Here is a 27650-nt window from a genome sequence, read left to right as displayed (position 1 = left end):
GATGTCAAAAAGTGACAAGTAACACTTTGCAAAAAGTAGATTTTACGAAAAAAAAATATTAAAATCAATTTTAAGTAACAAGTTTACCAATAACATTTGTTTTTTATGTACAAATACATTCAAAAAATTTAAAAAAATAAAACAAAAATAAATCTTTTTTGGCGAAATTGACCTAAACTAATATAATTTTTTTTCCTTCTTTTGGCCTCAGAAATGAGTGGTTAAAATTATTCGGTTTCCTCATGTTACACCGTGTATATACACTAAGTATTCTCTTTGATTGTACCTCAAAATTGAAATAATTCAATTAAACATCCTAGGCATACACATAGTTTCAATATAGAGACATATATAACATTGTTCATATTTAAAACCCGTCCGTAATATCGCGACAGAGATATAACAGTATAAACATATTAAAAAGATATTATTTATCGACGACATTAAGGGCCCCCCCCACATCTGGCGTCTTTCGAGCGTCGGCGTCGGTCCAGCGCTATGGAAAATGACGTCGCTGCGCAACTGCGTCGACGCTGCGTCGACGTTGCGTCGACGTCGGCCATAGAATTGTAGACGCCGACGCTCGAAAGACGCCAGATGTGGGGGGCCCTAAGGCATTCGTCTCTTTCTATCGAGCACATAAATATGAGAAGGAAAAAACTAGTCAACCTAATACACTGAGAAGAGAATAACTGGAGTATTCCACGTGCTGTCCCGTACAAACGCATTTTATTTCCTGTGTTGTGACTTTTTTTCGACATTTAAAGCAGGCGATTATTTTTCTGTATATTTTTGACCATTTTTCATAGAAAAGGAAACTCTTATACCTGCAAATCTTCAGAAAATTCGCGTTTGTACGGGACAAACGGTAGACAATTTAATGGAATGCTCCAACTACAGTTAATCAACTAATAATTATAAGCTAAACAATACCATTGTGTATGTGGGGTTTTCCATAGAGAACGGTCCCTATGCTTCAAGTGCAATGCAATAAGGTCCTTTTTATCTGAAATTCCAACAGAAATTCCGATAAAAAGGTCCTTATTGCATATGAAGCATAAGGACCCTATTCTATGGAAAGCCACATTTAGCCAGGTGAAAACCAAAACTCGCTAATTATTATCACAAATTAAGAGAAATAGTGAACCGCGCTAATACCAAAATAAGGTTATTTTTTTTTTTAATTGTAATAGGGTGACTGCTGTGTTATTGGCCACTACATAGTAATCGGCCACTTTAACAATAAGGCTTCAATTGGCTTGCTTCTCTCTGAATTGTTAGGAGTGGCCAATAACTAGCTGTCACCCCAGTGAGTTCTGGTAGTCACCTTTATAAACTATTTCATTTAAAAATGGTTTGGTAACATTTGTACTGAATTAATTAGTATTATTACTTTAAAATATTAGAAGTCATTAATTCATTATGCAAAAAAAAGTCTCACAAATGCTAACTAATTTCAGACAACTCTTCATTAACTTTAAAAGTCACATTAATATCTTTACTCTCCCGTCTTAATTTAGGATGGAAGAAAGAATAATACACCACCATTAAAATTAAACCTACTACGTATGGCACTACGGTAAGAATTAACGCCGGTAAATACATTACCGAATCTCTCATAGCATCAGTCGTGTATAAATACCAAAGTATACCACAAATAACATTCTGTACAAAACATATAGCATAATAAATAGCGTATCTATATCTAGTCTTACCTTCGATCGGTAAAATGTAAGTGAAAAGATACACAGCGGCTAAAGCGAGCGAGAATGACAGTTCCGCCATTTTGTTGTGCGCACAAAATGGCGACCGGTCGAAGAGTTGGAGCCACGTGGTCATGATTATTATGTGGATGACGCAGGCGAGGATTGTCCAATAGGGAAAGAGGTATGCGATCATTGATATGGACATGACTCTGCTCACTGGAACAAGAAATAATACATTTTGATGCAAGCGTGCAAGGTAGGTATGCGTATGCACGGGACCTGTAATATTTTTCAAACTCGAAAGGTAAGATGACACCTATCATCTCCATATAATTTATAATATAACCTAAAAACGCCAAATATCGCAAAATTTTATTGAAATGACAGGTGTCTGTCTACCCTTCGAATTTGAACGTGTTTGATAGCACATAGTGTGCAAGTGCTATTTTGAACATCCTAGCATTCGACGTTCATAGAAAATTGACGTTTATCATAACACTTCCACACTCTGTCACACACAGCGTAGAGTTAGCTTAGCCTAACTCTAGGTCTATAATTTTAATTATGTAGAATGTAGATTAAGGAGAAGGTACACCCAACGCTTGTTAAGGTTCTACTAACCTCTCAGCCGGTCCGTGACGTTGCGGTGCAAGTAAAACCATACAACCGCGACGACTGTAGTAAACTTACGCATGCGTACGTGGTATAGCATCCATGAGGATAAATAGAAAAAACATAGATCGTATCGAAGAAACGCCAGGGCGTCTCCAGTACGGAGCCGGTCCTTACGTTACTCTCGTCTTGTTGGTAAAAAGCAAAAACATACACCAGCGATTACTGTTCTATCAACCTCTCAACCGCTCCGTTCTATTGCGGGGTAAGTAAAATCATACAACTGCAAGTACTGTAAAACTTGCGTGTTTCTAGGAAATGCCAGAGCGTCTGCAGTATAGTACCGGACCAACTCACGTTCTCATCTTGTTAGTAAAATGTAAAACCATATACCAGCGACGACTGTTTTATCGTCCTCTCAGCTCCGTTCTATTGCGGGATAAAATCATACAACTGCAACTACTGCAAAACTTCGTGTGACCAGGAAATGCCAGAGCGTCTGCAGTATAGTACCGGTCCAACTCACGTTCTCATCTTGATGGTAAAAAGTAAATACATATACCAGCGACGACTGTTCCATCAACCTCTCAGCTGCTCCGTTCTATTGCGGGGTAAGTAAAACTATACACCAGCAAACATTGCAAAACGTACGTGTTACTAGAAATGCCAGAGCGTCTGTTCTGTAGTATGGAGCCGGTTCAACTCACGTTCTTATCTTATTTGTGAATAGTAAAAACATATACCTGCGATGACTGTTCTATCAACCTCTCAGCTCCGTTCTATTGCGGGATAAAATCATACAACTGCAACTACTGCAAAACTTACGTGTGACCAGGAAATGCCAGAGTGTCTGTAGTATGGAGCCGGTCCAGCTCATGTTGTCCTTGTCTTGTTGGGCGAAGCGCACGGCGCGCTGGTACGCGGCCAGGCACCAGCCCATGCCGATGATGGATGAGCAGATGGACAGGATTTGGTGCACTGAAAGCAAAGTTAATGTCCTTTATTTCTCAATTCAGACGTTATCACTACACCCTTAGATCATTTAATAACTGGAGTCGCCTTTAAGAACTTACCCCTCTGCCGAAAAACTTGCACAATTGTGCAAACTTTTGTATGGACTGACATGGCTATTTGTACGTTACGTACAAATCATGCAGAAATACGAGTAGCAATACATTTGACGTCCCCTCCCCCGCAAAAATCGGCAGACTGTTTCGTAAAGAAAATGACAGCGATGACAGATCGTCTGTCGGTTTGTGTGTATGTATGTTCGCGATAAACTCAAAAACCTACTGAACGGATTTTCATGCGGTTTTCATCTATCAATAGAGTGATTTTTGGGGAAGGTTTAGGTGTATAATTTGTTAAGGTACTACCGATGCAAAGCGGGTCCCTAGTTACAGTTATGAATATCAAAAAAATTGTCGTAGGGAAAAACTCGTACCTATTTATTGGCAGAAAGCTCTCGAAGATCCTAATAAGCAGGGGTCGGACAAAATGTGCGGATGACGTAAAAATGACGTAATCTTGCACACAGGATGATGTTTGAGTTTGTATTTAAACTTCCGTGTGACATGTAGTAACAAAGTAGTATTAATGAAGTAACAATATAATCGTAAATAAATCCATGGAATTAATAATACAGGTGGTAGGGTGATGTAGTGAATAAAATAAATTTCACGAATAAATGTCTTTTAATATTGCTTACCTTCGTTGGTATATCTTGATTACAGCAAGAGCAGTATACGTGTTTGTCACGTACCTCCAAAAACGGAAAATTGCCACAATATTCGAGTAAAGATGACATTTTAGAGCGTTTTCTTATACATTAGTAAATATAAATTTTAGCTAAATATAATCGTGAAGATACAATAGCTAAACAATAACGAAGTCAATTTATTGTTCATCTGATTGACAATGTGTCAGTCAAAAACGTACTTACTCATTTCAAGTGGCGATATCGTTTAATAAAGAGGTTGATAAATGATAAGTGATAATTGTTTATGAAAATCAAAAATACTATTTGAAATCATCCTATAAGTGGTTTGACGTCATCCGCACTTTTTGTACGACCCCTGCTAATAAGTAACGCCGCGTTTTCTTTCAACATTCTTATATACCAAATACTAGGACGACAGTACCCTCGTGCCGCCCAATGTACACCAGGATGTACACTCAGTTTCGATCGAATGTCAACCTTAATTAAAAACAAAGTAGGTAGCATTTCATTTGTCCCGTAAAATTTTCGAACAAATGAAATTCAACCTAATTGAAAATACAACACGATTCTAACTTCCTTGGCTATCATTTTGTATGGTGGGCGGCACTAAGGTATGGTTGTCCTAATTACTACCACAGAGTAAATAATAGTACTAGGTAGGTAGGTAGGTTACTACCCACTCATTCCGTCTCCAAGAAATTCCACTGATATCTGCCTTGGCTAACTCTTCTCCAAATAGATCCCGCTGTCAATTTTAGATCCTATCTTTTTAACTGATTTCCTCCTTTCCTTGAACCGTGTTTTGGGTACCAATCTGATCTTTTTAGGGCTCCATACCCAAAGGGTAAAAACGGGACCCTATTACTAAGACTCCACTGTCCGTCTATCTGTCTTTTTGTCACGAGGCTGTATCTCATGAACCGTGATACCTACAGTTGAAATTTTCACAGAGCATGTATTTCTGTTGCAGCTAAAACAACAAATACTAAAAAGTCGGAACTCTAGGTGGGCGAGTCTGACTCGCACTTGGCCGGTTTTTTCTCCATTTTTCTGTCTTGTCACATGCGTCGCCAGGCCGGTCGGTCCTGGGTCGTCTCTGGTCTTAGATTTCCACTAAATTGCACTCTGTATTTTAGTAAAGACGTATTTTAATTTTATTTAGTATTAGTTTTTAGTTTTAATTTAGTTTTATTTTATAGATAAGTTAGTTTATTTTTCTTTTTATTGTATCCACCACCTACCTGAAACTTAAATAAATAAAATTCTTATATTATTAATATAATAATTAGACTTACCTCTGAACTGGTTGGCCATAGCGAACAGTAGACTCGTCTGGAGCACCTGCTGCGGCGCGGCTTCCAGGAAGCACTCGAAGATCCTCAGTAGGGCCGCATCGGCGTCCTCTTTCAACATCAGCTTGTAGTAGTGACGCTGAGAGGCGTGGTCGCGTTTCCTCTCGGCTTTGCGAGACTTTATGGCGTAGCTGAAGCAAAAGAAATAATAAATATTCTATGGTCCTAAGAGCCAACAGGAGTGGTCATTTCTCCATACAAACGTACTCGACTGTTTCCTCCGTGGGTTTTGATGCTAGAGCAATATTTTTTTCAACACAGATTAATATTGTCAATATCTGTGTCGGACCTTGCTTTTTTTTTATTTTTGTTTTTTAAGGCGCTAGAGCCCTTCAAAAATGGCCAAAATGGCCTAATTGACTATGCCGCAATGAGAGGCGTAGTATTCAGAACTGATATCAATTAGCCAAAAAAGCAAAACGGTCCGACACAGATAATTTCATAAACATTTAGATTTCCAAGTTTGGTTAGGATTGGTTAAGTTTTGGAGGAGGAAACAGTCGAGTACGAAACCTCGACTTTTAAGATTTTTACGCGGGATTTTTCGCCTTGTCCTTATCGCACTAGTTTAAGGAGCCGCTTCCGTTAGCGAGACGGGTATATTTACCTAAAATATTTAAAACTCAGCTCCTGTTTCGTCTTAAATAGTAGAAGACCGACTATAGAAAGGGCTTAGAACTAACACAAAAGTGCATGTTAGGTGAATTTAAAAAACATATAAAATCAAGATATTTAAGTTATTTTCCCCTAGACAAATAACCATTGCAACGAGTGACATTAAAAAGCTTATAAATTAAATAGGGTATAACACTGTATTTAAAATAAATTATTTTACACCATGTATGAAATAAAGCACCAGATAATTATTACAAAAACACAGATAGGAGTTATTTTTCAGCACAAGTTGTATTTAATAAATCGGATAGAAATACAAAAAGTAGGTGAGTTGACCGTGACGTCACAATGTAATGTTTCCTTCGAGCAACACGGAAGGGAGGCGGCATTCGCACTATTTCCCCTCTGCCGAGGTACAAGATTAGCGCGTCAATCTAATCCCATCAAAAACATAAATGTAAAAAAGGAGAGCCAAGTTCAATACAAAAATTATGCTTGGCTGTGGGGTTCGCCGCAAAAAGAATGGAGATCTAAATGAGTGCCAAGTTCTATGCAAAATCCAAATATGTATTTATAGGAACAAAATAACATTATAAACAAGTATTAAACTCTATTTCTTTGCTTTATTGGGCCCCTATTTTTTAACTTTTTTTATTTTTAGATTTTTTCCTACGCTTACACACAATTACCGAGCTGGATTCCAAATTTCATCCTTCTAGGTCATCTGGAAGTAGGTTAGGTTTAGGTACTATATGTCAGTCACAATAAAAAAGAAATTTGTATGGGGACCCCCCCTATTTATTAACTTTTTTTTGTTTTTAGATTTTTTTCCTACGCATACACACAATAACCGAGCTGGATTCCAAATTTCATCCTTCTAGGTCATCTGGAAGTAGGTTAGGTTTAGGTACTTATATGTCAGTCACAATAAAAAATGGTTTTTTTGTATGGGGACCCCCCCTATTTTATAACTTTTTTTTATTTTTAGATTTTTTCCTACGCTTTTACGCAATAACTGAGCTGGATTCCAAATTTCATCCTTCTAGGTCATCTGGAAGTAGATTAGGTTTAGGTACTATAAGTCTGTCAGTCAGTCTTAAAATTTACGACTTTTTGACCTTCATATCTTTACAACCGTTTGAGCTAGCTTCATGAAATTTGGGCTTCTAGATGTCCTTATGGATATAATTAAACACACGTAGTTTTATGTGTTTACGTTAAAGATGTTTTGAATTATAGAAGGGTCAAAAGTGGCACCAAGTGGTTCGTGTAATATTACACTTGGCGCTGGCTAGCCAGTTCCTTTGCTTGAACTTGGCTTGACACGCTGCCGCGTGTCTAGATCTAGCGCGGGTAATAAAACTAGTTGCACTTGGATTTTTCACTAGACCGAGTCCAGACGCGCGCGTGAACCCTGCTGCACAAAAATGCCTGTTTGCTCGGTTTTTTGTTATAAAAAGAGGTCGGGGACATCAAATTTACAAAAAGAAAGTGTTACTTTTCACATGTAATTTTTTTTTTTACATATACGTTATATTACATTTTTTAGTCTCAAGTAATTGTTGGATTTATCGATTTTGTTCGCTCAGTACAAATTGCGGATCGGTCGAGCAACAAATCCGACTTCTCATCTCTCAGAATACAATGATATGTCATTGTATTCTGAGAGATGAGAAGTCGGATTTGTCGCTCGACCGATCAACGAAAATGTGTTAGTGTGCGTGTTGTGACACTAGTCACTCGTCCGTACACAAAAAGAGATCGAGGTTTGCAAGATTTGTCTTTGACGTGTGTCATTTTCTATGTATTTGTGTCGTCATTACAGATTGGATTTTGTATGTAAGTGTGTGAGAAATGCGACTGTGTGCACCTTTCCCCCCGCGAAAAATGGCAGAAAGATATGTACGGTGAGATATCGCTTGGGCCCCTCCCTTCCGACGTGTCGGAAGCCGGTGTTGCTCGAAGAATGTTTCATATAAATTCCATATTAGCAAATCGTTTTCCCTATTGGCAAGCTAGATGAAACAAATAATACTTAAATATAAATAGTATAAATATTATATGGACATTCTTACACAAATTGACGAAGTCTCACGGTAAGCTCAAGACGGCTTGTGTTTTGGGTACTCAGACAACAATATATGTAATATAGAAAACATCCTTGACTCGGGAACAAATATCTACACAAGTCACACAAATATATGCCCTTACCGGGATTTGAACCCAGGACCATCGGCTTCACAGGGTCACTACCCACTAGGCCAGACCGGTCATCAATACTTACACTAAAGCATCAATGAATCTGAGTATGGGCGCCATCTGTAGCACCAGAATGAAGATACGGAGCCAGTGACGCATCGTCACCTCGTTGGTGGAGTCTTGCTTGTCTTGTTAAGCAAATAATACTTACACTAAAGCATCAATGAATCTGAGTATGGGCGCCATCTGTAGCACCAGAATGAAGATACGGAGCCAGTGACGCATCGTCACCTCGTTGGTGGAGTCTTGCTTGTCTTGTTAAGCAAATAATACTTACACTAAAGCATCAATGAATCTGAGTATGAGCGCCATCTGTAGCACCAGAATGAAGATACGGAGCCAGTGACGCATCGTCACCTCGTTGGTGGAGTCTTGCTTGTCTTGTTAAGCAAATAATACTTACACTAAAGCATCAATGAATCTGAGTATGGGCGCCATCTGTAGCACCAGAATGAAGATACGGAGCCAGTGACGCTTTGTCACCTCGTTGGTGGAGTCTTGCTTGTCTTGTTAAACAAATAATACTTACACTAAAGCATCAATGAATCTGAGTATGGGCGCCATCTGTAGCACCAGAATGAAGATACGGAGCCAGTGACGCTTTGTCACCTCGTTGCTGATGGAGTCTTGCTGCTTGTCTTGAGCATACCTGGTAATTAAATAACAAGTTTTCAATAAAAATAATTTTATCATTTCACGCATTCTCGGCTCCCATTGGTCGCGTTAAAATCACCAAATATCATTAAGGGGGAGGGGGGATCAAAAATAGGCCAAATATGATCACATGATTTCTGGACAACCCCTAAGATAGCTAGCAAATAAGCAACAAACCAGTTTATTCCCACTGCTACTACACACTACAATTTTTTTAGATATTTACTCAACCCATACAAAAACTGTGACATACAAAACATGCAAACTCTGTTTTGCTAATTTAGATAAAGAAACTTAACACTTTCGGTGCCGGGTGCCTCATTTCCAGTACAAAATGAACACACATATGTGGTCTTGGCAGTGAATGTGTTAATAAAAATGTTGTATGTCATTGAGATGAAAGTGGGAGCCACAGGTAGCTAAATTAACCGTCAAAGATTGCCTGCCTGGAGAGAAGAGTCGAATGTTATGCTCTAGACTTAAAAAAAATAGCACAATCAACCAAGTTGAGGCAGTTTGGTCCATGGTCTAAGCCAGGACGTGTTTTATTTTAAAAAATGCACTAAGCAACTTCCTAGGTGTAAATAGGCAGACATATTATTCGAACAGACCTTGAAAACTAGCCAGTGGGCAGTGAGTAATAAGCTCTCGCCATCGAATTGGCGGACAGCAGGCCTTTGATTCGCTGTGAAATACAAGATAACTTAAAAAAGTACACTTACATGCGTATTGATACTGCAGTATTTACGAACGCTGGTAAAAGTATGAAAGCCAGCGTCCAACCAAATTCCATCATATGGCCGGCCAAGGAATACTGTACAGCTACATTAATATCCACTCCCAAGTCCACAAAGTGCCCAACAATCGCCACAACGTACATAATAATATCGAGGTTGGTTATTGTTATGTTATCTGGCATTCGGTCCGTTTCGTCGTAAGAATTCCCATTTTGAAAAATTTCACGCATTGCCTTAGGCATTTTGAGAGCATGTAGGTATCGGAAATGAAAAGTTTTTAATAGGAAATATAGCTTTTGCTAAGAAATAACAAGAATGGGCGCGCGTTTTATAGATAACAACACAAACAACAAAATGAGACATAAAATTTGACGTTTGACGTAAAATTGAACGAATGGAAAGAGCAAATCAATAGTGATGTACTACGATTTTGCTTTACCAATAATTCGAATGGCAAGCACGAAAATATTATTGCGAATTAAAAATTGGGACCACACTATCATAGGACAAACTTTTGTAAAAAAAAACAATCTGACAACTGGTAAAGCCGTAACAGGGCTATAACCGCAAAATCGAATTTCGCAAATTGCGGGGATTTTTCTCTGTCACTCTAATTACGCCTTCGTTGGAGTAAAAGAGAAAGATCCCCGCAATTTGCGAATTTCGGTTTTTGCGGTAGCCGCTCAGGCTACCGCACTGCACCGCGCTTCACTAATCTTATTTACTTTGATTTATCAATTTGGTTAGTAAGTAGACATACGTTCCATTTACTTATGTACAAAAAAATATTCTAAAATGACGTCAGAAAGTTTGTAAGGTTTACTCGGGTAATTCCGAATGTCGAAAACTGTCGGATAATTCCGAAAAGAGACTTTTATTATGATGGAATTAAGGGTGATTTTCATCTGAATTTCGGAATTATCCGACATTCGGTATTACCCGAATACACCTTAATTCTCTCTCCCCTTGTCACAACATGTTACATTTTCTTGATCCCTTTCCACCCCTTAAAAGTATGACGTAATTAATGTATGATCCCTAATACTGCTTGTCCCATGGTTCTACTTAGTTCGGTTCAATTTAAATAATTTTTAATAAGAATTGACTTGCATAATTCTTTATTTAATTCAATTTTAAGAATTGTAAGAATTAAAACAAAGTAAAAGCGTAGGTTAAAATCACTGGACTTGTAGATATGTTTGGAGCTTATGATTTGGACAAATGTATCCTACCTAACTTTAGTGTCGTCAGTGGCGGATTTGCCCAAGGGCCGGGCCTAGGGCGGCAAGTAATTAGGGGCGGCAAAATGTGACAAAAAAATCGGTGACGATAGCAAGAAATAACTCAAAATGTAGTGAATATGATCGGCGTTGAGAATGGGGCGGCTATAGGGCCTGGGGCCTAGGGCGGAAAGACTGCAAATCCGCCACTGAGTGTCGTTACGTCTGCATTTTATTATACTGCGCAATTGTTACCATCAACTTGCGTAGTTATACTCGTTATACAATCACCCACGTAAATACTACAATCGAAAGTTATGGCCATGCGTAGCACAAAACTAATCAAAAAAGCTATAAAATTACGATTTTAAGTATCCACATGTACACGTAAATTTAATTATTTCACTACTCATCGTAGTTTCTGAAACCTAGTCATTGTTCAAGCATTGCCACCATTTTGAGCCATAAAAAAATAAGTTTAAAACTATTAAATAAAAAAACGTTAAAAGTTAAAACTAGATCACAACTTGTCTTTGTAACGTAATAAAAGTACTTACATTTATTTGTAGTCACATATATTGTGTTATTATTCTTTATTAATAATGATGCGGAGGAAAATGTGTTACGTCGCACTTATTTTAATTATATATGTGTATAAAGTGAGTATTTTATTGATTATTATATTTTAATTTATTACCAGATCACTGATATTTACCTACATTTAAATAAAAAATTATAGAGCTAGACCAAGAAAAGTCTGCAGCGATTTTGATAACCCACGCAGGCCACGCAGTGCAAGTGTTATTTATGTCATAATTTCAAAGAAGTTTGACGTTTAAAATAACACTTGCACTGCGTGGGCTATCAAAATCGCTGCATGCTCTTGTAGGTCTAACTCTAAGTACATTTAAATAAAAAAAATACAGTACATATGGTCCTACTTTCTCGCACTAGTGCGGGAAACAGCACTTTTCGTGCGTATGTCAAAAGTTTAAAGGGCCATATATACTGTAAAACGTTGTACGAAACACGTGCGAATAAGTAATTCGCGTAAGTAATTTCCTTTTTTCCGCATTTGTATCGTAAATAACTAATGTCTATATTTAACCCCCCCTATGCAAAGTTTCGCGTAATATTCCCTATTCAAAAATTGTTTCAGAGTTCGCAACTATCGTACGATATCGACAAAAAGTATTACCTCGTAACTGAGGCCCGTAACTTGTCTAAAATGATCTTCAACCGAGGCCGAAACAATTATAATGAGCTCAAACAAAAATCCTTAGACACGATCGACACATTTCTAGATTTGGTGAAGATTATGAACGACATTATGGGACGGGAGTTGCGGGGCGCCATTGTGAAGTTTTACAAAATAAAATATTTTCACGATTTCACGAATTATATGATATCGATGGAGGAGGTGAGCATGAGTTTTTTCACTGCTAAGCTACGCTTAGAAATATGAACCATAAGTACTTACCTAAATATTTTTCGATAGTAAAAAAATATGTCTTATACTGGAAAACTTTCTATGGTGGGTCTTACGAGGATAATCGCTACGCTCAGGATTCAACTATAGAATTTTTCGCTTCGTTCATGATCCAATGTACCTACGTGCTCGCCGTAAATGTGTCATTTTGCTCTCTTGTGACACAATCTACTATTTCCAGATAGTAAACATCACAGAGCATTGTCTAATAGAGCCGTTGGAAAAGCTGGCAGACCTCAGGGAACAGTTTCATGACGTCATCAAGAATTTTGAGGATGTCAGGAATTTTGACTCGGTCAATAAATGCAACGATCAGCTGCCTGACGAAGTCGCTACGGCACATTGTATTCTTCACCAAGCTGTATTGTAAGTATTGTCAAAGAGAATAAATGTGACGTCCCACGGGTAAAGGTATCTTATGGCGGTTGGCGCTTATGCTATTATTAACGCCGCTCCAATATTATTGCGGCGCTATGCGACGTAAGCGCTAGCCGCCATAAGGTACCTTTTGCCGTGGAACGTCACACATTGTAGTCACAGTTCAACATTCTACTAAACAAGTGCCGGACAAACACGACGATCTCCTTTGGGGTCGTCCAGAAATCATGTGATCGTTTAGAGGGGGGGTGGGGGTAAGACAAAACATTATGAACGATCACGATGGGGGAGGGGGGCACTTAGATAAGATATCAGATCACGTATATATTTTTTTAAAGCGTTTAAGACAAAAACAACAATATTCCTCAAAAATTTGTAAAACAAATAACTATAGAGTCAGCGACCAAAGCTTGTAAGTACTCTAGGCACAGAATAAGTAATAGTACTACCGCTCTAGGTACCGAAAAAAAAATAGTGAGGTGCAATGACATTGAACCAAGATATTGGACAGATGGCCGGAACTACCCTTAAGTATATCCAAATCTACATGAATTCAAATATTCCAGATTCAACGAAGTGATGCAACAAAGCCTGGGTACCATAGTGACCGTGAAGACCCGACAACATGCGCAAGACATGAACGAGTCCATTTACAACGTCCAGACATGTCTAAACAACTTCGTGCCGAAGTTTTTCGACCAACTCCTGGTCGATGTTTATACGGACGAATGCGAGTATTTAAAGGTGAGTTTATTGAATGTTACCTGTATTTCATGATACTTAAACATAGTACAATCAAAAAGTAATATTTAAAACAAATATACAAATTAAAATAGGTTATCCCCCGCAGCGCAGCATGCACCTATATTGCACATCATTTGATATTTACCGGTTGCTTTCCGGTGGAGAAAAACATCGCGAGGAAACCGGGCTAATCCCAATAAGACCTAGTTCCCCCTCTGGGTTGAAAGGTTAGTTGGCAGTCGCTTTAGTAAAAACTAGTGCCTACATCAGTTCTTGGGATTAGTTGTTAAGCGCACCCCAGGCTCCAATGAGCCGTGGCAAAATGCCGGGATCACGCGAGGAAAAAGATTCCCCGCAGAAGCATTATGGTACCGTATGCCTGTGCTGGCAATGTTTGCCCGCTGTATTGCAATATGAATTAAGAGCCCATCAACTTGCACACTAGCGATTTAACGATTTAGCGAATTTAACAAAAGATATTTAAAAAAGGGGCCCTGTATTTTGTATTTAAGTACCTTTTGAATACATCAAACTAGTTTTTATGTGGCTGGATTCGTCAATCTATGCGTCCAAAGTTAAAACGGCTGTTTTTGTTTTGAGTTCATAGATCGACGAATCCAGAAACATGAAAACTTTTTGATGTATTCAAAAGGTACTTAAATATATTAAATACTTAATACAGTACGTAGCGGCCCTCTTTTTTAAATATCTTTCGTTAAATTTGAATAAACACGATTATTTAGCAGTTAGTGTGCACGTGTGTGCACGTTGATGGGCTCTAAGCATCTTCAACCAAACTCTTTGAAGACGGGGGGATCCTACGGACCGTGGATTTCGACCTAATTTTTTTTTGTTATGCTTCTGCAGGTGGTGAACGCGTCGATCACGGACTTGATGAAGGACAAGCCCAACGTGACTCAGTTCCCGAGCAAGTGGAAGCCTTTAACGGACCTGCTTAAAGCTAAGTAAGTTCAGCATTCAAAATTCATTAAAAACATCCTTCAATAGGGTATTTGACTGTACTATATTGAAAATAAATTATTTTTCTCAAACATGCAATGAAATATTGATGTTATGTTGCTTATAATAGGCTGCGAAGTATGACGTTTCAGGTGCGGCTAGGACAAAAGGTCGTTAATGGAATTTCATACACATCTTGCAGGCCTAGGCCGGCAAAGTCCTCTTTTTTAATTTTCATTTCACAGATATTTGTGACACAGCATCGTGGCATTCATCCATTAAAAAAAACTAGAGGCAGTATTTGCTTTATGGTTCGTAATGACACTCTGCCACTACGCCTATAAAAAAAAAACAAAAAACAATGTTTGCTATAATTTGCAGTTTTTAACCGACTTCCATTTCATAGAAGGAGGAGGTTCTGTATTCGGTTGTGGCTATTTTTTTTTTTTTTTCTATGTACGTTCACCGATTACTCCGACATCCGTAGTCCGATTTGAGTAATTCTTTTTTTGTTTGAAAGGAGCTACCTCCGAGTTGGTCCCATTTTAATTTGGTTCTGTTCTGATGATGGGATCCATGAGGAATTGAGGGAACTCCTCAATTTTTAAAGGCACATGCATGGTGATTTGGGTGTTTTCTTAAGCAACTCGAGCATTTTCTCCCGAAAACCACCACATTGATGAAGTAGACCTGATGATGATGATTGTTTTGATGATAATGATGATGATTTTTTAAATGTAGTATGTTCAGCGATTACTCCGGCACCTGTGATCCGATTTGAATAATTATTTTTTTGTTTGGAAGGAGTTGCCTCCACGGTGTTTCCGTATTATTTTTGGTTCTGGTCTGATGATGGAATCCATGAGGAATTGAGGGAACTCCTCAATTTTTAAAGGCACATGCATGGTGATTTGGGTGTTTTCTTAAGCAACTCGAGCATTTGCTTCCGAAAACCGCCAATTTGATGTAGTGCAAGTGTAGCCAAGTGTAGCCTTACCACGAGTTTGACATTGACATATTCGCTAAGTTAGCGACGCTAACGTCTTCGTAACTTACTATTTATGCATCTCGCTCGCACTAATATGCCAGTACGAGCGAGATGCATAGAAAGTAAGTTACACACACGCTAGCGAATAAATCAATGTCAAACTCTTGGTAAGCTGGTAAGGCTACTGATCGGGGGTTAGGGTTAGGAGTTAAGGCGAAGCGAAGTTAAGGGAATGGCGGTTGAAGGGCTGCTGGTTCAGGGTCGAGGGGTTCATGGATCAGGGGTGAGGTAGAGTGATCGGGGAGTTGAGGGATTGGGTCAGCGGCGGGGCGGAGGATGAATTTAGTGTAGTGACAGGAATTATAATTTCCCAGACGGACTCGAAAAAATTCCTGATTAAGTACATATTTATTAAAGTAGGTACACGAATTTAGTGTTAATCATGATGTTGTTTTTCATTCATGCGTCGCGCACTTAACAATGCGTTAAAAACTAAAAATTGAAAAATAAAAACTTTTTACAAAAAAAAGAAAACCGACTTAAAAAGGATGAAATAAAATATTATCCTTTTTAAGTCTATGCGTTACCAACTGATATGTTTGAAGTCGGTGCCAAGCCAGGTAGTAACAATACCCGTCAAAAATAATCAGCTTTAAACCCCATTAGAACTGTACTAATGAGTATTATAAATGTGTAAGTAATTCTGTCTGCCTCTTTGTCGCATTTTCATGGCTAAACAACTGAACCGCTTTAGGTGAAATTTGGCAAGAACGTAAATTCCTTGATTTGTTTTATATTTTGAAATGTAGTCCTCTGAATAAGGGACGGGAAATAACTCAGTCCCAATCCCACGCTTGCGTGCCGACAAACATGGTACGAACTGTACCAAGAAGGTTTGATCGTGTGTTCTTAGGTACAGTCGACGTCAAAGATATGTTTACACTTTTGCACCGTACTCCTTTGTAATATGTAATATAAGACGAAAAGTGTAAACATATTTTTAACGACGACTGTACCTACAGAAAGTACGTTCATTGTCGTCGTGTAAGGCAATCCAACGTAAATCATTATAGAATCGCACCAAAATCATGGTATGCTTCAAAAGTTGGCTTGGCACCGACTTCAAACATATCAGTTGGTAACGCATAGACTTAAAAAGGATAATATTTTATTTCATCCTTTTTAAGTCGGTTTTCTTTTTTTTGTAAAAAGTTTTTATATTCGTATAAAATCAACATGAACTTAATAAATAATACATTATAAAATTTTATAATTTTAAATTATAAATTTAACTACACAAATAAAAACATTTAAAATATTTCATCTAAACGTTAGCGGTAAAAAGGTCTACTCAAACACGCGTAGTTATATTTTTTAAATTGTTATGGAGGTAAAGTTGAAAAATATTCATTCTGTTTTATTGGATTTATGGTGCGTTGTTGATTTTTTGACTTAAATATGAGTTCCGACGAAATAATGAAATAAATATTAATTGTAATCGTAGGTGTTGGAATTGGCAGCGTAAGCAGATTCATTTTAAATAACTTGCTGCCTCTGCCGCCAAGTCAAAGACGAAGTATGTATATGGTTGCTTATGGCAATTTTATTATTTGGAAAACTAAGAAAAATGGCTTACAGTTTATTAGAAACAGTTTTGTGGCATATTTTAAATGAATGTAACTACAAATTCGTCAACACTGTGGGAATTATACTTATTTACTCCATGCATAAAGCAACGATGTATGTGAAACATGATATCAACATGAAAGACTATGTAAACTTATGAAACGACGCCGCACTCTTGTTGGTGTATATTTCACGAAATGAAACAATAAAACAATGTTCAACAGTTCACAATTATATTGGCAATAATGTATTCTTTACAATCGACCGTTACGATTCCAAACTGTCATACGACTGAACTCGTTTCAAATCTGATGCCCGTTCATTCTTCAATCTACCCTCAATATCAAATAAATCAACTGTCAACTTAATAGGTCCGTCTACCTACAACTAAAATGTTAGTGGGTGGTCTCCTTCATTATGAATTAATGTTACAGTCGGCCATCCGATTTTAAAACGAGTCCCTTCGTTTAAGAGATAACTCATTGAAACAGAAATCACTCCATTATATATTATACATCATTCAGATTCTTCATATAGGTATATTTTTTCATGAGGAAATATTTGAGCAAATACAGATCATGTTACGTTTTCATTTACGATATTACATAAATCTACATGATTTTAATCTAAGTTAAATAACAAAAGGAAACAACATTTGACATACAGAATATAATCAGTCTTAAAACTAAGATGTCAAAGATCCGTCTTTAACATTCAGACATGACTCATGATGAGCCATGTTCAGTCATGATAACCTTAATCATGCTCCAAACGATTACCGGCATTGATTCAACATCTCATCCTAAAGGTAATAAATCTTAATATGTCTAACGTATAGAATCTACTCTTCCGAGGAACTGTCATCAGTAGAAGATTTGCTAGTAGGATCATTATCATAACTCATCCACGGGAATATCTTATCAAGTGAGACTATACCTTCATAACGTCTACCTTTCTTCGTAAGGGGTGTGTCTTCAATTACAAAGCGGTCATGGGGCAAAACTTTTTTTATTCTATAGGGCCCTTGACACTTGGACTCAAGTTTCTTCGACTGACCTGTTCCTCCAACTATAGCTCTAACTACCCTAACTAGATCTCCTTCTTTATACTGAGTACCCTTCTTCCTACTCCTATCAAATCTTTCTTTATTATTTTCTTGGTGTTTTTCTATGGAATCTTTTGCCTGTTCCCTAATTTCTTCTAAATTTGGTTCTACTACATCTCTATCTATGTCCTCTATCACCTCGCTTAAAATTCCCTGAGAAGTGTTGGTCGCTTTTATGCCAAAAAGTAACTCGTTTGGTGACTTCTTCGTTACCTCATGCACCGTAGAATTAATTCCAATTTGAACGTCTTGGACATATTCATCCCATTTATCAGGGCTTTGGCCGCAGTGGCGGATTTGCCCTAAGGCACAGTAGGCCCGGGCCTAGGGCGGCAAGATATTTAGGGGCGGCAAATAGTGACAAAAAATTCGCTTCGCTGATGGTAACAAGAAATAACTCAAAATGTAGTCAATATGTGACGTTCCACGGCAAAAGGTACCTTATGGTGGCTGGCGCTTACGTCGCATAGCGCCGCAATAATATTGGAGCGGCGTTAATAATAGCGTAAGCGCCAACCGCCATAAGGTACCTTTTCCCGTGGGACGTCACATATTATGGGTGCCTTGTAAGAGGCGGCTACAGGGCCTGGGGCCTAGGGCGGCAAATACTGCAAATCCGCCACTGTTTGGCCGTGAGACATTGTGCTAAGGGCAGATAAGATGGTACGATTATATCGCTCCACCTGGCCATTTGCACGTGGTGTGGCCACTGCGTTTAATAAATACCATACCCTGTACAAGTTGCCGCTCCGAATGTGACATCCTATATGGTCTATAAACAACAGGTTCCGAGTCTTTTAGCTGGATAACCATTTCAGCTTCGGTTGTGAACCCTAAATCACGTAAACCAGTTGAGAAACAGGTTTCATATTTATCCAGTAATCTATTCAGTTTATGCTTTACATCGGAAGGCAGATTGTCTCCACATCTAATCGATTCATCTGAAATGTCTTTCTGTCCAGCTGTAACTGGCACGTTCTGCACATGCTTCACCGCATTCAAATATCTGGCGCGAGTAATGAGTGAATCCTTAAGAATGGTTAAAGGCTTTGCACCTAAATTCTGTACGAGTAGCAAACAAGTCCCTAAATTGATTTCATACTCCCCCGGCAAAAGGTAATATTCACTACCAATACTCCCTCTAACCGAGCCACTAACGTAGACAATTCCGCTGAATTGTTTATCCGCAATGACACGAACTGCACTCATTGAGCCTTCAGCGATTGTTACGTCTTTTTCCGCTTTAAGTAACAGTTTCGTGTCATTGTCTTCATCTACCCTCACAAATCTCAATTCCGATGATGTTTTTATAATGCAAACATTTGGTCGTTCTGTATATGAGTGTCCTAAAAGCAATGAACAGTTAATAAGATGGTCGTCAACTATATAAATCTCTACACCCTTTTCAGTGACGCCCTGAACATCAATAATAGCTTGGGTATGCCCCAACGGAACGTATGGTATTAAACCTAGCCCCTTCAAAACAGTACCATTAACTGTTGTCCACTCTAGTCCTAACGTTTCCGCATCAGACTTACGGATAAGTGTAGTCTCAGAACCCAAATCTACGAGACTGGGTATCAGTTTGCCATTAATTTCAATTACCATCTTATATTTACTGCTGGTATTGTCATTTGATGAGTCATGCAGATCCTTGTCATCTTTGTTCACATGGATAACTCTCATAACGCTTTTATCCTTTACTTCAGGTTTAGTTGCCTTTTTGGGACAGTCACTAATAGCATGACCTATAAAATGGCAATACGAGCACTTAACAATGGGTTTTGGGCATTTAGAACATGGGTGACCCTCTTTGCAATTAAAACACACCACACTATCTGAACTTTGCCGTGGTTTAAGAGGGGTTGCGTCGCCACTGCTAGTTCTGTAACTTGGTTTACTAAACGTGTTATTATTATTAGAAACTTTTCTATCTTTCTTCAGGTCTGTGCTGTTTTCTTTATTCTGAACTTTAATGGTTTTAAAGAAATGCAAAACTTGTTCTGTTTTCTCAAAATGTGCCGCTTGAGCGCCTACCCTGACCCCTCTGTCGTCTACGCCATGTATAATGCAGTCTATAGCTTCCCTACCGAAAATTTTGCAGCGATTTAATAAATTTATTTTCGAGAAATAGTACAATTCTAAGGATTCGCCGAAACGAGCCCTCTTCGCTAGCATCTCTGTTAATAAATCTGCATAATTCTCGGTTGCAGGGAATGATTCCGCTAGAAGAACTTTCCATTCGGGCCAAGTTCGTTTCAGGGATGGTAACCCTTGGTACCATAACTTAGCATGACCAGTAAGCTTAGGCAAAGCATAGTGGATAGTTTGTCTGTCGTTCCATTTATACATTTCGGCACATTCATCCACTTTGCTTAGCCAAACAGTAATTGGTTGCTCCCTACTCAATGGGTCAAAGTCCGGAATAACATTGTTTAAGACAGGAAAACTGTTATTTTGCTCATTATTCTGTTTCTTCATAACCTTTAAAATAGAGTTTCTGGTTTCTCGACCTTTTTAATTTCTCGAGGCACGGGAATTCTCGACCAAGATTTCTCGAGTTTCTCGAGTATTTCGAGAAATTTTGAAAGCTCCAAAAAAACCATGTTGTTTAATTTTTATTTTTGCTTTTTTATAAATCAAACTCGTAGGAATCGTAGGTGAGATCAATAATCAAACATATGGTACATTTTAGTCACCATAAATTGCACTTAATAATCAAAAATACAACAGCAAAAAAACTATAGGTCCAGGCGTGCGCACCGGCGATGTGTTATGCTATAGTGTATTTCTTTAGGTATTCAACAAAATGTAAACAAACCACAATATGGTATTTTATATAATATTCAAGTCAATAAATTTAACTCGATGTGACAAAACTTACAGAAGTTTTACTACGTAATATTAATTACTCGTACTTACTCAAGTACTCAACGTAACAATAAAGCTGCTAAAATTTTAATATTTTGCTAATAGGAATATATCGGGATGATTTGATTTATCAATAGTACTTTAGTTTTGTTATATTTGTTATTACACTTATTACATGGTCCTATAATTCGTTACAAAAAATTTTAAAGCTTTTTTCAATAAAGTCACGTGAATGTCATGAATCATGATAGTTCAAAAGTTTCAAAACATGAAAATCGGTTAAAACTTTAGAACGATAGGGGACGGATCAAGATAGTTTTTTATTTGGTTGGTAATAAATGTTTTAAATAGTTTCCTACCTGAAAATGTAAAAAAACATTGTTCATATTGATTTAATTACACTGAGAGAAAAGTACAACAAAAATACACTTAGAATTACAAAAATAAACTTAATCCGGGGACAAGGAGAGTTAACTAATAGGAACAAATTGACTTTTGTAATTTCTATTAGTTCTTGCAATTTCTATTATCTGTTTGTTGAAATTATATTTGGGATTACTGAGCTGTTTGTAGAAATAAATAAGCTTTACAGAAATAGTGAAACGTCCATAATTATTACTAAAACTTCATTTTTTCCCCCAGTACAGAACTGTTTTTTAATTCCTGGTGATGATTTTTCTCTCAGTGTACCTAAAGAAATGCATTATCTTAGACACATCATGTGTTATACGTGTGTTTTCTTTTTACTTATCACAAGAGATTTATTTCTCGAGTTCTCGAGGCATTGAATATTTTTTTCCCGTCTCGAGTTAGGACAAATTTCTCGAGATTTCTCGCCTCGGGAATTCTCGAGCAGAAACCCTACTTTAAAAACTCTTCAAAGAAACGAGATGTTGAATCATACCTGACCTCGTCGTCCCTTCCAGGGCTCAGTCTTCGATCACGAAGCTCCAAGTACCTCCCGGTACTCTCATTGTCCCTTGCAGGACTCCGTCTCCGATTTCGAAGCTCCATGGACCTCCCGGTCTCCACACTGTCCCTGTCCGGAGTTCGTCTCCGAATAACAAGCTCTGTGAACCGCCTGGTCCTCTCACCTGCTTCAGGGCTCCGTCTAGAACTGCGTAGCTCCGAATCTCTATGACGTGCGCGTTCCTGATGTTCCTGTCGATCACGCTCGTTCCTCAATTGACTTTCTAAAACACGTAAGCGCTGTCTCTCGAGCTCCAGCTCCTCCCGTAGCCTCTCGTTGCGCAGGGAACTACGACTACGAGTACGACTTCGCGTGCGATCATGTCTCCGATTGTGAAGGTCATTTTGTTCGTCGTTAATCAACCGACTACGACTCCGACTGTGCCTTCTAACGATTGAGCCAACACTAGGGTTTCGAGTACGACTGCGACTCCTAGCCGTTCGAGCACTACCGGTACGGCTACGGTGACGACTCTGTCTAGGAGTGGATAAGATTCTCTCTGACCTTATCTCTTCTCGGTGACCGGCAATCGGCACACGGTGTACGGCAATAGTAGTCCTTGGTCTTTGTAGCACGGGGCTGCTTGGAGCTGGCTGACCATTTTCATCATCATCCTCCATTATTAACTTTTATCTGAAACTTGCAATAAACACACCTGTATATGTTATCATAGCTTTGTTAGAACTAAGAAAACTAGAATAGTGTCTTTAGAAAATAAGTACCTAATGATTTAATGACTCAATGTTCATAGGTTCACAAAAATATAATGCATAATCTTTACTACTACTGGAGGGTCAAACATGTAAATGTTCATTTCATCTTAACATGGGATCATTCAACATTATACCCTACATAATATTATGACAATTATTTTAATGCAATCACGTGTCTCGTCAACTGAAGGGTCAATTGTAGCTTATTTGCTACAAGCACTTGTGTACCATTACTTACTAAGGAAATGTATTTTTGGTAGGTTAAACTGCCTTAATGTAAGGTTGAAGCAGTGCCCTAGAAACATGTAACTAAAAATTCTAAGTAATGACTGTGTTTAGTTTTAACACGGTATATAGATAAAGAATATTTCATAGGTCATGCCTTCATCTTTATTACAGTAAGAACAGAACGCTGGTGGCACCATGGAATATAACAATTTATTAACAAAACTATTTTGTAATAAGTAGCCTAATACTACTGCGTTTCAATCACAATTAGGCAAAATAAAGTGTCAAATCTTATGTAAGTACTCCAACAGTATAGACTGAGTACTTTTTATACTTTTAACATTTTATATACCTACCTACATATGTCGGTTGCAATGCAAACCTTACGTCTTCGAGAATAAGGTAGGAAGTGACATGCACCCTTACTGATAGACTACGGTCGCATAATTCGGTTTCTTTTTATGATTTGGCAGGTTTAAATTCAATTTCAGAATCAAGTCAATTTAAAACTAAATCATCAACAGATATGAAAAATAATTAGACTCGCTTACAGTAAAATCGCAATCAACTCACTTTTGTTTTGTTTTAATATGGTTACCATTATCATAGTACAACTTTTGAAAATTGTCGGTAATCACGTTCTATTTAGACATACTAGTTAGACTATATTTTAATATTTATTGTCGTGAATCCAACAAATACCATTGATTATGACCATTCGTTATCCAAGCGGAAAAGAAAAAAAAACTAACCGAATTAACGGTACTTTACCTTTTCGTGGGCCTGTGTTTTTATCCCGTCTTCTGAAGTTGAAACGACGCCGCACTCTTGTTGGTGTATATTTCACGAAATGAAACAATAAAACAATGTTCAACAGTTCACAATTATATTGGCAATAATGTATTCTTTACAATCGACCGTTACGATTCCAAACTGTCATACGACTGAACTCGTTTCAAATCTGATGCCCGTTCATTCTTCAATCTACCCTCAATATCAAATAAATCAACTGTCAACTTAATAGGTCCGTCTACCTACAACTAAAATGTTAGTGGGTGGTCTCCTTCATTATGAATTAATGTTACACTTATGTGACGAAAACGACAGTGAGACGGATACAAGGCGAAAAAATCAAAGATACATGAAAATATACGGGTAGTAAAAATACACGACTCGTGTAAAACATACGCGTGATAATGATATAGGTACGTGTTGGTTATATTTTGGGTGTAGTTTACTTTTAGTTTTTTCTATAAATAAAACTTGGGTTTCGTGGATTTTTTATTTTATTTATTTCATTGCATGTTTGAGAAAAGCACTATACATACCTCGGCGGGAAATGGGGTTGCCCGCGCTCAGACCTATCCGGCCTCGCTTCGCTCGCAGAGATGCGAAAAATACTTTATAAAAAGTATTTAAATACAAAATACAAATACTTCCTTGATAATACTATTTCAAATGCAAAATACAAAATAGTTTTTGAATTTGTATTTAAATACAAAATACGAAATAGGTATTTTCAAAATACTTTTTTAAAATACAAATACTTTTCGATAAAAGGTACTCTGAGTAGTGAATACCTAGTCTGAATTAAAAAGTATTACTCGGAATTTTCGAGTTGAAAAGACTCTCTTTATTCTTTGAAATCAATCCTCTATCTAAAGTGCAAATTTCTATTTGTTTGTTCATATTAACCGGTAGGATGTCGGTATGGATGATGGTTTTTATCGGCCAACTTTTAAAGCATTAATTTGTAATGTTTCACAGCTAGTATAATGCCTCTCGTTAGTGCGATGAAAACGTCTTGTTAGTGTTTTACCAGGGCAGAAAAGTTTGTTCTCCTCTCGTGCCTTGAAACCCTCCCAACACTCAAGATTCCACTTTTTTAAACACTCGCTACGCTTGTGGTCATGTGCGACGTTACTAAACAGATTCAACAGTTCCATGTTAAAAGAATGAGAGAGTTACCAGGATTGTAACATCAGAAGAGATTGTAACTCCTACCTGGTCTACATTACCTACCTACTATAAAGTATTTTGTATTTTGAAAATGGAAAATAGGTCCCAAAAACTATTTCAAATAAAATACAAAATAGTTTTCTTCAAAAGGTATTTAAATACAAAATAGGTATTTTGCATTTTGTATTTGCATTTTAAATACAAGTATTTCAAATAAGTCACACCTCTGTTCGCTCGGCCGTCTATATGTCTTCGGCTGGCAACCCCTTTCGTCCCGGCCTCTGTAGTAATGTACTATTACAGTACATATGGTCCTATTTTCCCGCAATAGTGCGTAAAATAGCACTTTTCGTGCGAATGTCAAAAGTTTAAAAGGCCATATGTAGGTACTGTAAAACGTAGTACGATACACGTGCGAATAGGTGATTCGCAACTCGTGTCGATTTAAAACACTCCCTTCGATCGTGTTTTAATTTATCGCCACTCGTTTCGAATTTCCTCTTTTCCGCACTTGTATCGTAAATAACTATTTCACCATGCATGGAAATAAAGCACCAGAAGATTAATAGAAAAACGTAGACACAGTTATTTTTAGACACAATTTCTATTTTTAAACCCGTATAAAACTATTAGAGTAGGTAATTTGATTGTGACGTCACATGCTAGTGTTTCATATAAATTCCATAGTAGCAAAATCGTTTTGACAGTTCGAAAAAAGAAAGTGATTTGACTAGTAGTCAATACCCTATTGCCGCTATATTATAACGGTCATGGTTCATACTTTCATAGCACGAGAAACCCTTATCACATGCAGTGTTGGCCGAAACGTTAATGCAATTGAAAATGTTGGCCATTAACCATTATAAATTGAATCGTAAACTGTAATCGTCCGTTACGGTTAAAGGTTCAATTTATAATGGTTAATGGCCAACATTTTCAATTGCATTAACGTTTCGGCCAACACTGATCACATGTCACATTTGGACCCCCTCCCGCCCCTAAACGAATGGCGTAATTAATGGATGACCCTTTGATAGCTAATTAAAATCATGCATGTGTCATGCATCCCTCATGTCATATTTAACCTCCGAAGGCCCAAGGTCCTTCCTATGGGGTCATCCATTAATTACGTCACACGAATTTCTAGGTTTTTTGACCCCCCCCCCCCTCCTTGTCACATTTGGCAAACCCCTCCCCCCCTAGTGTGACGTCAAGTTTTTTCTACGAAATCGCCAAATCGAATTAAGTAACCTAAGTATTATTAATATTTTATCAAAATATTTTTGACGATTTAAGTATTAGTAATTTTATAACCCAAAACTGCATTAAACAAATAAAAACGATTATCGTTTTAAAAACTTGTTATTTAAATGTACAGCGAATATAATAATTTAAATAAATTTTCGGTTACTGATGAAGTTAAAGTGACGTCACAAAGTGTCTCCTCCCTCCCCCATGTCACAATGTGTCACATTTTCTTGACCCCCTCCCTCCCCCTAAACCTGTGATGTAATTAATGGATGACCCCTATAGTACTTTTTCAGTTCGTTGAAATTTAAACTATATTCAATAGGAACAGAGTTGCATTTTTGTTTCGCTTAGTTTTCTGACAAATAAAAATCAACTCTATTCCCTGCACTACAGGTTCAAGCTTCAGTGGCATGGGTTTTTTATATGTACTGGGCCTTAATTATATTACTTTATAATTTATTTCCGCTTTTCAGACTAATATCCCCAAGCCATGTGTTAAACAAGCCAATCTTTGCAACGATATTCGCCATCGTCAATAATGCAAGTGACGACGCCACGAGAAGACTACACTAGAGGGCGCCACTAGTTTCTTAGGGAAACAATTGTAAATACAGCTTGGCAAAAAAAAGAGTAGAAATTAAAAAGTGGCAACACTGTAGTGTCGTCCCCTTCAAACCAATTTATACCGGGTGTGGCCTGTAATATGAGCAAAAAATTTAACTGTAGACTGTACTCCTCATACTGACCAACATTTGTTCAGCAACTTTTAAAAACAACTTGTGGTTTGATTTTTAATACACTTTAAAGTTTATTTTAAGACGCAATGTATTGCGAATTTTGTTATGTTTAAGGCGTGACAAGCAACGTCAATCACAATGATATGGCGTGGCGATCCATTGAAGATAATATTTATTTTGTATGAAAATAGCGAGTCTATATACTTCATAATTTTTTAAAGTTGTTGAACAAAAGTGTCACCGTTTGAGGAGTACAATCTATGTATTAATTATTTGCTCGTGTTACAGGCTACACCCGGTATAAGAAATCGGGACGACACTACAGTGTTGCCACTTTTTAATTTCTACTCTTTTTTGCCAAGCTGTACCTATTCTATTTGTGTAAAGAGCAAAGTAAGGTTTTGCTGCGAGTGCTATTTGAGTCCTGGGTGCGTAGCCAACATGCCAATCGTTTACTCTCCGTAGCGAACGAAACGCAACTAAGCTGTCTTTGTCACATATGGAATAGCCGTAACAGACTACCGCACAAAGCTCGCGGTGCGGTGCGGTAGTCTGTTACGGCTAGAATAGTGATACACAAAGCGTTTCGTTATCGTAGCGCAAGCGATTGTCACCTTGGCTAGTCACCCTTAATAAGCGAATGATTCTATAATGGAATCACGAGCGTAGCGTTAAAAAGTGAATGATTTCAGATTTAATTTATTTTATTTTGCACACTATTTAATTTATTTTTGTAATGTGTAGGTATATCTTAAT

At 37.7% G+C, this 27650-nt stretch overlaps 2 protein-coding genes across 2 annotated transcripts; one reads left to right on the top strand and one right to left on the bottom strand.

Annotated features, from left to right (window-relative positions):
* Positions 1 to 607: 607 nt before the first annotated feature.
* LOC134673832 (XK-related protein 6) lies at positions 608 to 10000 on the bottom strand. Its single transcript, XM_063531861.1, has 5 exons — positions 9641 to 10000; positions 8794 to 8913; positions 5334 to 5521; positions 3144 to 3296; positions 608 to 1922 (listed from the first exon to the last, which is right to left on the bottom strand). Exons 1-5 carry the CDS (start codon positions 9895 to 9897, stop codon positions 1447 to 1449), a joined length of 1194 nt encoding a protein of 397 aa, XP_063387931.1. The 5' UTR covers positions 9898 to 10000; the 3' UTR covers positions 608 to 1446.
* Positions 10001 to 11174: 1174 nt separating this feature from the next.
* Positions 11175 to 27234, top strand: LOC134673968 (uncharacterized). Its single transcript, XM_063532012.1, has 6 exons — positions 11175 to 11534; positions 12035 to 12295; positions 12546 to 12730; positions 13309 to 13486; positions 14354 to 14451; positions 26631 to 27234. Exons 1-6 carry the CDS (start codon positions 11478 to 11480, stop codon positions 26728 to 26730), a joined length of 879 nt encoding a protein of 292 aa, XP_063388082.1. The 5' UTR covers positions 11175 to 11477; the 3' UTR covers positions 26731 to 27234.
* Positions 27235 to 27650: the final 416 nt, after the last annotated feature.

The sequence above is a fragment of the Cydia fagiglandana genome, chromosome 19 (assembly GCF_963556715.1).
Source record: "Cydia fagiglandana chromosome 19, ilCydFagi1.1, whole genome shotgun sequence".
NCBI classification, from domain to species: domain Eukaryota; kingdom Metazoa; phylum Arthropoda; class Insecta; order Lepidoptera; family Tortricidae; genus Cydia; species Cydia fagiglandana.
This window is presented reverse-complemented; position numbering and strand designations above follow the sequence as displayed.